The 12,058-nt window shown below is 33.6% G+C and overlaps 3 protein-coding genes across 3 annotated transcripts; 1 reads left to right on the forward strand and 2 right to left on the reverse strand.

Annotated features, from left to right (window-relative positions):
- The first annotated feature begins 255 nt into the window (after positions 1–255).
- On the forward strand, positions 256–6,939 carry LOC134232683 (uncharacterized). Its single transcript, XM_062714669.1, has 7 exons — positions 256–377; positions 638–744; positions 2,497–2,671; positions 4,734–4,826; positions 5,129–5,266; positions 5,986–6,188; positions 6,375–6,939. Exons 1-7 carry the CDS (start codon positions 331–333, stop codon positions 6,596–6,598), a joined length of 987 nt encoding a protein of 328 aa, XP_062570653.1. The 5' UTR covers positions 256–330; the 3' UTR covers positions 6,599–6,939.
- Positions 6,940–7,322: 383 nt separating this feature from the next.
- Positions 7,323–9,389, reverse strand: LOC134232684 (uncharacterized). Its single transcript, XM_062714670.1, has 2 exons — positions 9,378–9,389; positions 7,323–8,470 (listed from the first exon to the last, which is right to left on the reverse strand). The coding sequence occupies exon 2, from the start codon at positions 8,468–8,470 to the stop codon at positions 7,574–7,576; it is 897 nt and encodes a 298-aa protein (XP_062570654.1). The 5' UTR covers positions 9,378–9,389; the 3' UTR covers positions 7,323–7,573.
- A 385-nt stretch (positions 9,390–9,774) lies between these two features.
- On the reverse strand, positions 9,775–11,630 carry LOC134232685 (THAP domain-containing protein 2-like). The gene is made up of 3 exons (XM_062714672.1): positions 11,454–11,630; positions 10,927–11,061; positions 9,775–10,183 (listed from the first exon to the last, which is right to left on the reverse strand). The coding sequence occupies exons 1-3, from the start codon at positions 11,567–11,569 to the stop codon at positions 9,790–9,792; spliced, it is 645 nt and encodes a 214-aa protein (XP_062570656.1). The 5' UTR covers positions 11,570–11,630; the 3' UTR covers positions 9,775–9,789.
- Between the last annotated feature and the right edge of the window lie 428 nt (positions 11,631–12,058).

Raw genomic sequence — 12,058 nt, forward strand, 5'->3', positions numbered from 1 at the left:
GAATGAATTAATTACATTGTACGCGGTTGAAACAACCATGCATTTATTTCCGTGCCAAAGCAATTCTGAGTAAAATAACGGATTTTTTTTTTATAGACATTGACTGTTATCGAACTCTCGTTTTATTTATATTCTAATGCAAAATATTCTTTATTTATGTGCCTTTTGTATTGTTTTATGACGATTATAGGCTCCGTAAGTCTCGGCACGTGACTTCCGTGATATTGCAAGATTATTTACTTCCGGGCATTTATCATTTATCACTTTGAGCAGATTTTTTTTGAAGAGAATGACAATGGGAATGTGAGGGATACAACTTGTCAGTGTCCTATGGGAGAATTTAAATGTCACCATGTTGCAGCAACCCTACTCTTTGGGTAAGATTAAATAAACACACTTAGTGTGAAATCTTTATGGAATCAGTGGCGGATTCAGGGGGGTTTGGGGGGTAGGGGACCCCCCCCCAATGAATATCTTATCAAACAATGTCATTTTATCATTTTGTTGATTTGATAAGACTCAGTCAGTAATAAACACGAATCCATTGTTCTGTATATCTGTGACAAATACATCAAACCGTACAGGAAATCACTTTCAATTTTACCTAAGACTAACTTTACAAATATTAAATTTGAAGTTATAAGAGAGCAAGCAAAACGGACGTCAAATGTAGCTGGCTAAAACACACCAAATCGGCACCACCCAGGAGAACAATGACAATGGAGGAATGCAGCCTAACTACAGGTACCTGCTTCATTTATATCATTCATGGAATAACTGTCAATTTTTTTTATTTCATGATGTGATCAATCGATTGGCTTGCTTGATAATTTGCATAAACGCCTTCGTCATGAAATCAAAAAATGCGTCAGTTATTCCATAGATTTATATACAAGCGCATGATGCCACCTTTCCACTTGCTACAATTTCCGATTCTTCTCTGTCTTTGTCCCGCCCTACACAATTTTTTTTAACCGCGCTTATCGATGAATTAGTACATTGATGGAGAAAATAAAGTAAGTTAATTATTAGTAATTTTATCTCTGACAAAGAAATTGGAAATGTAAATATTAATTATTATTTGTCAAAGATACAAGTATTTGATTTAATTATGTACATTTGCAGGTTACTATTTTTAAGTGATGAAAATGTTTTAACAACAACAAAAATGAAAAATAAAACCTCATGTCTGTTTGCATCATAATCACTGATTGAAGAAACATGAAATTGTTTAAGTTTGCCTGATTTTCCATAAAACAGAGCACTTAAAAGAGTTGTAGCTGATGAGGATAGATTATTTTTGCGAAAACTCCTTGGGCAGTTGGGGCGGTTCACAGGTTGTTTTTATCTTTCTGAAAATGGAATTCCTTATTGATTATGAGCTTTCTTATTGATGTTTTTTTCCATTGAGTTATTTATTGTTTGATTAAGTTTAACCTTGCTGTTCTGTTGCACTTGAAACTTCTAAATATGAATATAAAATACAGAATCAAGAAGATATTTTTGGAAGGTTGAGAAAATGTTAAAGAATTACTGATGAAATAAAAGATGCCCTTTGAACAGAAAAGCCATTTTGAGCCTTTGGCTAAGACGACCTTAAAAAAATTATGGGAAGAGTACCGGTACTTTGAAAATAAACCAAAAAAATCCTTGTTTTTTATATACATCTTATTGCATGGTATAAAACCACTAATTATTGTGAGGATAAAATGTTTTGGTTTGTAGAAAAAATAATAGCTTAATTTGAAAAATGAATATTACTATCATATTATAATCTTATGTTTCATGGTGGACAAATAATGCATGGATTTCTTCATGCCATGAACCCAATGAAACTCAACTCCCATGATTTCTAGTGATTTTACAGAAGTTCATTAATAGAATTTTTCATATTTTTTCAAGTCATCATTTCATATGAGCACATTATACAGTCATCTTATGCATGAGCAGTCAATAGACCAGAATTCTTCCCCCGAGGTGAAGGGAACAGCTCAGCATGTTCTATTGCACAGTCCAATCGCTGAGGGATAGAACGGTCATAGGCATTTATGCATACTGTAAAATCAATTTAATTTATTGAATACAATTTATTTTAAACTAAACACTGAGTTGGGAAAAAAAATCTTGTCTATTGACTGCTCAGGCATTAAATAGTTTATTACCTCATTCCATTTTTAAATTTAGTATTTATTGTTCACACTTTATATATTGCAGACGTTTCCCTACCTTTATGCATTCAAATCATTGTAAATATTAAAAACTAGATGATCTAAATGATAGATTTTAAGAATTATAGTAAAATAAATATAATGCACTGATCTTTTAATTTTTTATCAATTAAAATGAGAAAATTTCTCTAAAAATAAAATCAAACAAATAGATTTATAAGTTGCCGGTCCAATAGATTGCAGTCTTTTGAGCACTGGTCAATAATTTCTTATGAAATCTTTACATTATAAAATACTCCTTAGAATGTATTTTTCTTTTTTTTTTAAGCTTTGCACTGGATTCTTAGCAAGGAGCCAGAAGTAGAGGCCCTACCAGTGCCCTTGGTTGAGGACCTACTTATTTCTCATGAATATATTCGATCAGAGGAGCCCCTAACATGGTTCAGACAGCAGCTTATTGTATCACCTGAAAAGGTGATACAAACAGCCTTCCTCACTACTGGCCAGATTACGAACGCAAAAAAATGCTATGTGGGCAGAGGTTACGGCTATGATTAATGCCATCGGTGTGCAAAAACGCACTGTAGAGCAAGTTAAATTTAAGTGGAGTAATTTGCAACAAGGAGCAAAGAAAAGCTTTAGTGAAGCTAGAAAAAAAAGCAAATTGACCGGAGGAGGTCCTCCACCAAAGCCGCTTACTGTCACTGAAGAGAAGATCATCGAGATGATGAAAGATCGTCCGAATTTCAGTGGCATTGTAGGCGGCTTTGTGTCATCTGTGCCGGCATTTGCAGGTATGTATTTTTCAATTATCGAAGACAAAAAAAAAGTAAAATCAAAATTACATTAAATCAAATTATACTTCAATCAAATGAAACCAGTCTACTTGTTATGTTTGTTTACATCGTCTGACAAAATTACTCAGGATGATGACGTCACCAACCATTCACATAACACGTGTAATATAAATGATGTATTGTCATATTTACACTGTTCTGTTGTTTTGATTATATCTTAATTTTCTCCTTAAAATGTAAGACTTACTTGAAAACAGCTACTTTAAATAATCCAGCCTGTGATGCAACTAGGCCTCGATGCAATGATGAAGGCTACATCGGTAGGGGCCTACACATGTTTCGATCCTGTACATAGCCTAGTCTTTGAAAACTCTATTATCGTCTATACAGAGAGTATAAAATCGACTTTTCACGTTAATAAAATTAACATCCCATTCAAAACTTTTTAAAAATCCACGTTATCACACAGGAATGTTTGTCAAGTCCGATGTAAACTCACCTATCACATTCTCATTTATAAAGTGACGTCATTAGTGGGGCACCGTATGGGTTGTCATAATATAAATATCTCCATCACATGGGCGTCTGAACCGGGGGGGGGGCTTAGCCCCTCCTCACTTTTTTGCAAATATACCTAATATAGACATAATAAAGGCAATATGCTGAAAGTGGACGTATGTTTAGATCCCCTCCCCTACTTTCAACACCCCATCTTCCTCCGCACGATTTTAGTTTCGTGATGATGCTTTCCTTAATATTCCCTGGTATTATTTTCAAAAGGTTTTATGACTTTCTTTTCTCTTCATTACCTGACCCATTTTCCATTTCCATCTTGGAATTGTGACTTGACCCGGCGAGTTTTCCTTTGAAGTCAAGCATACTGTATCTGCAATACAGAACACTTTTTGTGGGCGTTTCTTATGCAAATGAACAGAAACTGTACTGTATCTGCAGAATATCAACGATACAGTACGGTTTATTTTTATCGATGACGGAAAGCTGAATCTGTATACAGACACAAAAATCGTTCAATTCCCTTAAAAGCACTGCCAGTTTTTATTCAAAATTTGAAGTGAATTTTAAGAATAAAATTTTACAACGTAAAGTTATTAGTGTCGGATTCAAAAAATTAAGAAAGGAGGGAGTGGGACAGTTCACAAATGATAACTTTGACCCCCCCCCCCCGCAAAAAGTAAAAATAAGTGGAAACTCGTATATTTCGGGGGGGAGGGGGTAGATTTATAACCAACCAAAACACTATGTGGTGCTATCGTTTCTTGTTGATAAATTAAAAAGCGTATGTATACAAGTTTAGCAAAAATCATTTACGAAATTGGAAAAAGAAAATCACACAAGGTCTGAGTTGGGGGCACCAGTGAGTGCTGGGATCCCCTTTGGCTGCTCTACATTTTATCAAAAACATGAAGGTAAAATACTCCTCCTCCCCCCTCCCCTCGCTTTCTTTTAATCTTAATTTGTTTATCAGAGAGATCGACCATGTCCACTCTTTTTCGGTAATTGCGCTTTTCTGTTCCTCATACAAATTTCCAAACAAAAGTAAATCCGCCATCTTTGTTTTTAATGAATAGTAAGCTATTTAATGTACCTCGTATACCTCAATTAAATCTGTCAGTTAAAAGAGAAGTTTAACTAACGTTTAACTCTCAGTTAACTTTCGTGCAACCCATTTAACTTTCCGTTAAATTTAACTAGTGTTAACAGAAAGTTAACGGCTAGTTAAATTTAACTAACGTTCGTGCAACCGAATCCAAAGGGATAATGCAGTCTGGGCAGCCATAAGAAAACTTCGATTCACTGCCTCCAATTTTGGACAAATCATAGCAGCTGCAAAGCGCAATAGGTACAAATGTACATACATTTATATCTGAAAGAACATTTTACTTTAAATTGTACGGCACATTTACAGAGGAAAAATGCAGGATAAATTGCAATATTTTGATGAATTTTAGGGAATATTTAACAGTTATTTAACAGTTGCTTGATCCCATTAATCACATCAGAAAACATTTTTGTATTTGTATTCATTTTAAAGTAGTTTAGGTTAGGAGTAATATAGCTCAAAATTACAATATATTCACTGGAACAAAAGAAAATAACGAAGAAAAACACAAATAAACTATAATTTATGTCCTTGTCCCTCAGGTTGACGACTTCACTGAAGAAGAGACTGTTAAGTGCTTATAACTTAGAAAAGAGGGACCCCATACAGTGGGGCATTACACACGAGCACGTTGCGATGGCCGAGTATTGTAAAGAAGGAGGTGTCTCAGTACTTCCAACTTCATACTAAGAAATATAACAGATTTTGTATTTCAATGATTCCAAAGCAAATGCTTTGAACAGTTAAAGTTGACACCTGACAATGTTTTCCAAGAGGGGGTCAGTTTCAAAAGTTACCATAAAAATGTACACTTTTTCATGCTGTTTCATTATGATATCAATATCAATAATGTCTACCTGTCTATCTTTCTGTAAAATTATAAAATGTTAAATCCATCTAAACCAATTAGACCAATTAAGTATTTAACATGAAATTATAAAGTCTACATGCAAGAGTTGCCTACGTGGTGCAGTGGTTAGATCGTCTGCTCTAGAGTCGCGAAGTAAGTCAATCCACATGTCGCAAGGTTCAAATCTCACCGCGAGACATCCTGCAAATGAGACCGTATAAACCAAGGTCCCTTGTCACAGTAGATGCTGCACAAAAAAGATCCCTCTCTGCTCAATGACCCTGAGTGCTGAGCATATGAGGACAAAATTTGTACATGTAGCTCTGCATCGGCAAGTGGTGGTTTGTCTCCTTGTTTGAAAAAAATCTCAAATTATGCCAAAATAACAAGAATAAGCAGCTTTACTCTCAGAAAATAAACTTGCCTAAATTTACATCTTTCTCTATCATAATAAGATAATATACAATATTATTTTCATTTTTTTTTATTTTATAAAAGTCTGTTAGGCTGTTAAAGATAGTTCTTAAATTGAAGATTATATGATTTTCTAGGTATATGGCTTCATGAGACAGGGATTTTAGGGGCTTCTCCTGATGGCTTTGTGCAAGGAACTTTCAAAGACAGCTTGAATGTGTACCATCAGCAACCTTGTGATAGAATTTCACCTGATATAGTAGAAATCAAGTGCCCTTTCTCAGCAAAGGATATGACAGTAGCAGCCGCATGTACTAGAATCAAGGATTTCTACTTAGGTACTTGAGATTTATTGCCATATATACTGATGAGCTCTAGCTGGTTTATATGTTTGTGAGGTTTCCTCTTAAATTTTTGATTACTTATGTTTTACCATAGATAGCTTGCATCTTTTCAAAGAATATCAATTGAATTAAACATGTTAAATATGGTGATCAAATTCTAATTTTGTGTTACTGTTTCAGTTGCTGAAGAAGATGGAAGTCTAAATCTGAAGAAGACGCACGACTACTGGCATCAGATTCAAGGACAGCTTCATTTATCAGGGACTTGTTGCTGTGACCTTGTCATATGGACTCCACTGGACTTGAAAATTGTCAGGATTTTGAAAGACGACTCATGGGCTCAGAATATTTCAACAATGTTAGATTTTTATTTTTCTAAGTTTCTGCCATCTTTGTCAGAGTGATTGATGATAATACATGTACATCAAGTTATCCAGAAAAAAGGCATGTCATTTTTTTTCATGTATCATGTATCTGAATAATTTCCATACATAAATGGTTGAAATTGCATAAAATATTGATTTTTTCATTTGAACATTTAATTACACTTGTAAATGGTTTTTATGTAGACTTGATCAATTAATCGATAGAAATTAGTTTTTATCAATCAATATATACCATATAAGTGGAAATTTTAACAAGACGCAAAGATAGTGATTTGTCCTTAAAATTTGGTACTTTAGTTTTAGCGACATGTAATTAAAGTGATTTTAAAATGCTCATTAAAGAAGCTATTACAAATAAAATGCAATTAACTTTTAGCGATCTCAACACCCTTGCTAATAATGCCAAAATTAAAACCTTCCTAAAAATATTTTGTATATAGGGTATTCATTAGAGTATTCATTAGAGTATTCAAGGCTACCAGCCCAAAGTCCAATTTTAAGTCGATGTACATGTATTTACATAGATTGGTTCAAGTTTACATCAATCTTCTTGAGACTTCATTTACATATGTCTCTTCTTTTATATAAAGCTAAGAAATACATACTTTGCTTAAGCATTTAAGACATCTAATCCTCCATATTGAATCAAGTTTCTTGTATAATACTCAAAAAGAATATATATAATATTTTACAACGTTTTCTAATATCAGTATACAGATCATGATATTCAATATTAAAAGTGAACTTGATTTTTAACACAGAGAATACCTTTAGGTCTTAATCAAAATTTACATACTCTTTCATTTTGAGGAATATTTCTGTTTTCAAATCATTACTGGATACTCTTAATATGCACACAGCTAACCTGTAATTGGTTTTTATAACTTATGAGATTCAGAATTAAAGATGAAAATATTCTGAAGGTAACAAAAAACATGAAAATTTTCTAAAATTGCTATTCTTTGCATAGTGTATTTTATTGTATTAATATTACTACATCTCTGACTCATTCTCCTGCTCTACCTCATACTTGTTAGCAATCTCTTTAAGGAGAGGAGCCTGAAGATTTACTAAACAGCAGCATAACTGAAATATTTTTGTTGTCATATGTCTGTACTGGGATGGTATATGGCTGAGGATTTCATAGTTTTTAATCCTTTCGTTGGCTCTCTCTACATGAATTCTACTGCGTCCAATTTTATAGCACAGTTTTGCCTCTTCTCTGGTAAAATGAGATTTACTAGACAAAAATGGTGGGATGTTTAATGAAACCCCTGCAGGAAGTTTGTCAAAGATATTGAATCCTTTATCTGCGAGAATTAAATCTCCGGGCTGTAAATGGTCAAGGACTTTACAGTGCTCAACTATGGCAGCATCTGACGTGGATCCGGGATATAAATCAGATGTGAATACAAGTGCCCCATTTGGAGCAACACACGTCACGGCTTTCACCGTATGGCGGCTTTTATAATTGCTGTAAGTAAGAGACTGACTGTTCATATTGGATGGAATGTCTTGAGTAATTTCAGTTGCATCCATGGCAATCCTGGCTGATGTAAAATCCTCAAAGGATTTTGGCATGGATCCTTTGCACTTTAGTTGTGACGGAATCCCAACCGCCTTTAACACACCATCGTAAAAGATCTCATGCAAAACTGAGATAAACGTGTTCACAATATTTGAAACAGTAGAGCGGCTTGTTCCGAACCTATCAGCAAGGTCTAAATCTCGAAAGTTTAATCTCAGTTTCATTAGACATATTAGCAACTGGTCTTCTAGGCCAAAACAGGTTACCTCCCAACCAGCATAGTAGTTGAAGGGTGCCATCCGTCTCAGGACCTGTACTATTATGTTAAACACATCTGCTGGAAAGGATGTGTATAGCAACATCTAAAAAAGAAAAAAAAGTTAAATACTATAAAAATCTCGCAAAGAACAAATATAATTATCAATGGCATACAGACCAAGGAAATTGCTAATGAAAAAAAATTCAATATTAAAGAACAAAAAAAAAACATGTGAACTAGCCAATATTGTTTATGAAAAAAGAAGGATATGGAGATAACGAACAGTATTCAATCTCAAAGTCCATAAAACAATACAAAATAAGAGCAGAGTAAAGCCAAAGACCCATGAAATAAAATGACTGTTTTTTCGCTTTCATTTTTATTTTGCTGAAAAAAATTAAGTACTCTGTCCAGTCATGAAATCTTGTTTTCACAATTTGACACCTACAAGTCACTGTGTAGTGCACAGTACCCACAGAAAATAAGGCACATACAGTAATCCTTTTTGAAAGATAGTCTATACCAAGTTTGGTTGAAATTACCCCATTTGTTCTGGAGAAGAAAATAGAATTTCAAAAGTTTACAAGAGAAACAACTACAATGAAAGACATATACACATAAGCTTGCCTGCACTTTTGGCCAAAAGTGTACTAAAAATGCAAAGTGTACTCAAGCCTCTCAAGGACTATGTGTGGTGATAAACAAATTTACTTAAGACTCATATCACCTAAAAACATCTCATTACACAGTAATATTCAACTTATTTTCTGTGAGCAAGAAATATCCATGAGTTCATGACCATTTGTTCACCATTATTTTTTGTCCTGAAAAATTTATTTAACTTGGAATGATGTCTCAATTATAAACAGTAATATTTACATTTGCAAATGTTTTCCTTTATATAACACTACTGAAAGCATGGATTACAAACTGTCATAATCTCTGTGTGACGTCATAAAATTAAAATAACAGTGGGTTTAAAATTAATATTGATTTAAGAAAAATATTACCTTTTCATTGTCATTAAGGATATCTCTAATGGATTACAAAATATCAGAAGTATCTAAATTAAAAACTGTCATTTTTGGTTTCTGTGTTTTTAGCTTTTTAATTTCTTCCTCCAGTTCTTTAATTTCCTGCTCAAGTTTTTTCAACTGCAAAATGAATAAAGTGAATAAAAGTTCAGCAAAGGGGGAACATGTGAGCAGAACAGAATTTTTACCCTGGGACCTCTTAATAAATAAATAGTCAGACGCTCTACCAACCGAGCAATTCTCCCTTTAAGATTGCAAATCTAGCTCTTCAATAACATTGCATTGCACTAAATGGGTAGATGCATGTCTTCAAGAAATTTAAGAAAACAGGAATAAGGCAGACAGATCAAATGCCGCTGGCCAAATTGTTGTTTTTTACAGCATATGACTAGTGATTTTTTATTATTGTTTTACATTCAGTCTGAGTTTGGCCCAGGTTCTTATTTTGGTCTGGTACTGTTTCTTTTATATTTCTAGGAAAATCCTTCACTGGGGTATGAGACTTGCATGAGACATTCTGCTTGTTACTTTTAGTACCATTCTTTTTATGAGCATGAATTATAAAGTATAGACAATGAATGAAATTGTTTTTCCTACCTGAATTGGTCTTCCTTTGGATGGGAAGACATGTATCATTTGCTGCTACTGGTTGTATAAAATAGGAATGGTCAATTTCTAGAGGTTTGTAAAGATGACTTTCTGCATTATCATAGTCATGGCTTGCTGTCATTGGCAGTGTTGAGTTTTCCTCATTACCTTTATTGTCTTTGGATTTTTTTAACCTATAAAAAATGTATACATATGTTAACATTTAACAATTAAATTAAAGAATATTTGGGACCTTGCATATAAGATGCCCAATTTAGTGACTAAATTTTTGCTACCCTATTGCACAGAAAAAGTAATAACTTGTTTTCTGATAGAAACAGGTACCCACGACATGCCATATCTAATACACATTATGACATCATGTAATGACTTCACCGTCCTCTACTACTAAATTTTATAAGGAACAACAACATGAAAGCTTCGTTGCAAGGGCATACAGAAACAAGATATAAATAGACACTGGATATTCCAAGCATTTATGATATTGCTGCACAAATGTCAACTGTGCAATTGTTTAGTTACTATTTAAAAACTTTTACGTTGAAACAAGGTGAAAATTCACTGTCCTGACTCCAGAGTAAGTTTTGCTAAATTTTTTTTTTGAGAAAGCATATAGGATTTGTGCAGCAATTTTCATTCATTTTTAGAATATTCTTCTCAACATGCTCAATATCATACATTATTCATTTAAATTAAACAGGATATTCCCTTGTGCCAACATTGTTTTCTTGTTGTGTTTTATTACCTTGAATGGAATTTTTTTAAAGAACAGCGACCTCATAGTATGACATCATAATTTGTACTACTTTAAATATGCTGTGTATACTTACACTTTTTTGATATATATAGCTTATAAGTAAAAAAAATTTGAACGCAATGATGCTTCAGAACACAAAATAAATACACACAATATTACCTCTTTGGAGTAGGTACATCAGGAAAGTTGAACGTCTTGTTAAAAGAAAATATTGATGGCCCATTTTCTTTCTTTCCCTCCACAAAATGACAACTACATATTCTATCATTCTCTGTACATTCTCTGTCTGCTCGCCTGAAGATAAATAAATCTATGGTGATTTTTCTTTTACCTATCCTCCATTTTATTTATATTTAAGATTTGAAATTGATATTTATAAGAAATGAGTAACAGTTTAACAGACCTTGGCCATAAAATTGGAGTAACTTGGATCAGGTTTGTTTACATTTTTTTCAACTGTTCACAGGTCTGAATATCTAATAATTCTGTATATCTCTCTTTTTCTCTTTTTACTCGGTAGCGAGTATGCCATATACCTTATATTTCAAGTGTAATTATTTTCAGTATTACTACATAATGTGTTGGAAGTAAAGGCACTGATGTGTACGGAGATGATGCTAATCGGCCAATTAAATCGCATCTATTCGTTATAATTATACTCTGCAAAGGTATAAATATGCACCTACCGGCATCTTTCGATCCACTTCTTTCTTTTTTTGGGGTCGATGGGAAATCTAAACAGACTGCATTGCTGTTTGCCCCCAGTAATATGTGTACATCCGAAAGCAAAACAGTATGGCATTTTGTATGGAACTGCCCGGAAGTCACAAAACGAAAGTGAAAGTAAACGAGACTTACGGAGCCTATTTTAGCTAACTTCTTCATGTATCTGTAGATATTTCCCGGCCATGATTATACTCGGTCAAGATGTTGGAAAGAGGCATTCAAATTATTTGTAATATATTAAATTTTCAAAACTAAATAAGTAATTTTTTATTGAAGAGAGAAATGTACGAGAGAGAGAGAGAGAGAAAGAGAGAGAGAGAGAGAGAACCCCCTCGATTCTCAGATATCTCTTGTATCAAATAAAAATTCTGATTATTTTTCCTAAATATTCCAAGCAGTAAAGGTAATCTTGTTTTTAGATTTACAAGTCCATTTGACAGTAATCATTGGCTTTTATTTTCTATCATCATGTTCACACAGTTCACAGGAATTCCGTGCTAGTAGCGTGCTAGTTCTGTCAATCAAAATAATTCGACTCAGTGGAGGTGTGGAAATCGCGTTTCCC

Source organism: Saccostrea cucullata, unplaced genomic scaffold (assembly GCF_032062105.1).
Source record: "Saccostrea cucullata isolate Sc308-1 unplaced genomic scaffold, CSIRO_AGI_Scuc_v1 ctg460, whole genome shotgun sequence".
Classification (NCBI taxonomy): Eukaryota; Metazoa; Mollusca; class Bivalvia; order Ostreida; family Ostreidae; genus Saccostrea; species Saccostrea cuccullata.

Excerpts from the sequence above, each read along its gene's own strand:
- LOC134232683 (XM_062714669.1), top strand. The coding sequence starts at position 331 with ATGGGAGAATTTAAATGTCACCATGTTGCAGCAACCCTACTCTTTGG. Across the intron at positions 378-637 it reads GCAGCAACCCTACTCTTTGG|TTATAAGAGAGCAAGCAAAA; the intron begins GTAAGATTAAAT and ends TTAAATTTGAAG. Across the intron at positions 2,672-4,733 it reads ACAGCCTTCCTCACTACTGG|CCAAAGGGATAATGCAGTCT; the intron begins CCAGATTACGAA and ends GTGCAACCGAAT.
- LOC134232684 (XM_062714670.1), bottom strand. The coding sequence starts at position 8,470 with ATGTTGCTATACACATCCTTTCCAGCAGATGTGTTTAACATAATAGTA.
- LOC134232685 (XM_062714672.1), bottom strand. The coding sequence starts at position 11,569 with ATGCCATACTGTTTTGCTTTCGGATGTACACATATTACTGGGGGCAAA. Across the intron at positions 11,062-11,453 it reads AAGTGGATCGAAAGATGCCG|GCGAGCAGACAGAGAATGTA; the intron begins GTAGGTGCATAT and ends ATTTATCTTCAG. Across the intron at positions 10,184-10,926 it reads GATGTACCTACTCCAAAGAG|GTTAAAAAAATCCAAAGACA; the intron begins GTAATATTGTGT and ends CATTTTTTATAG.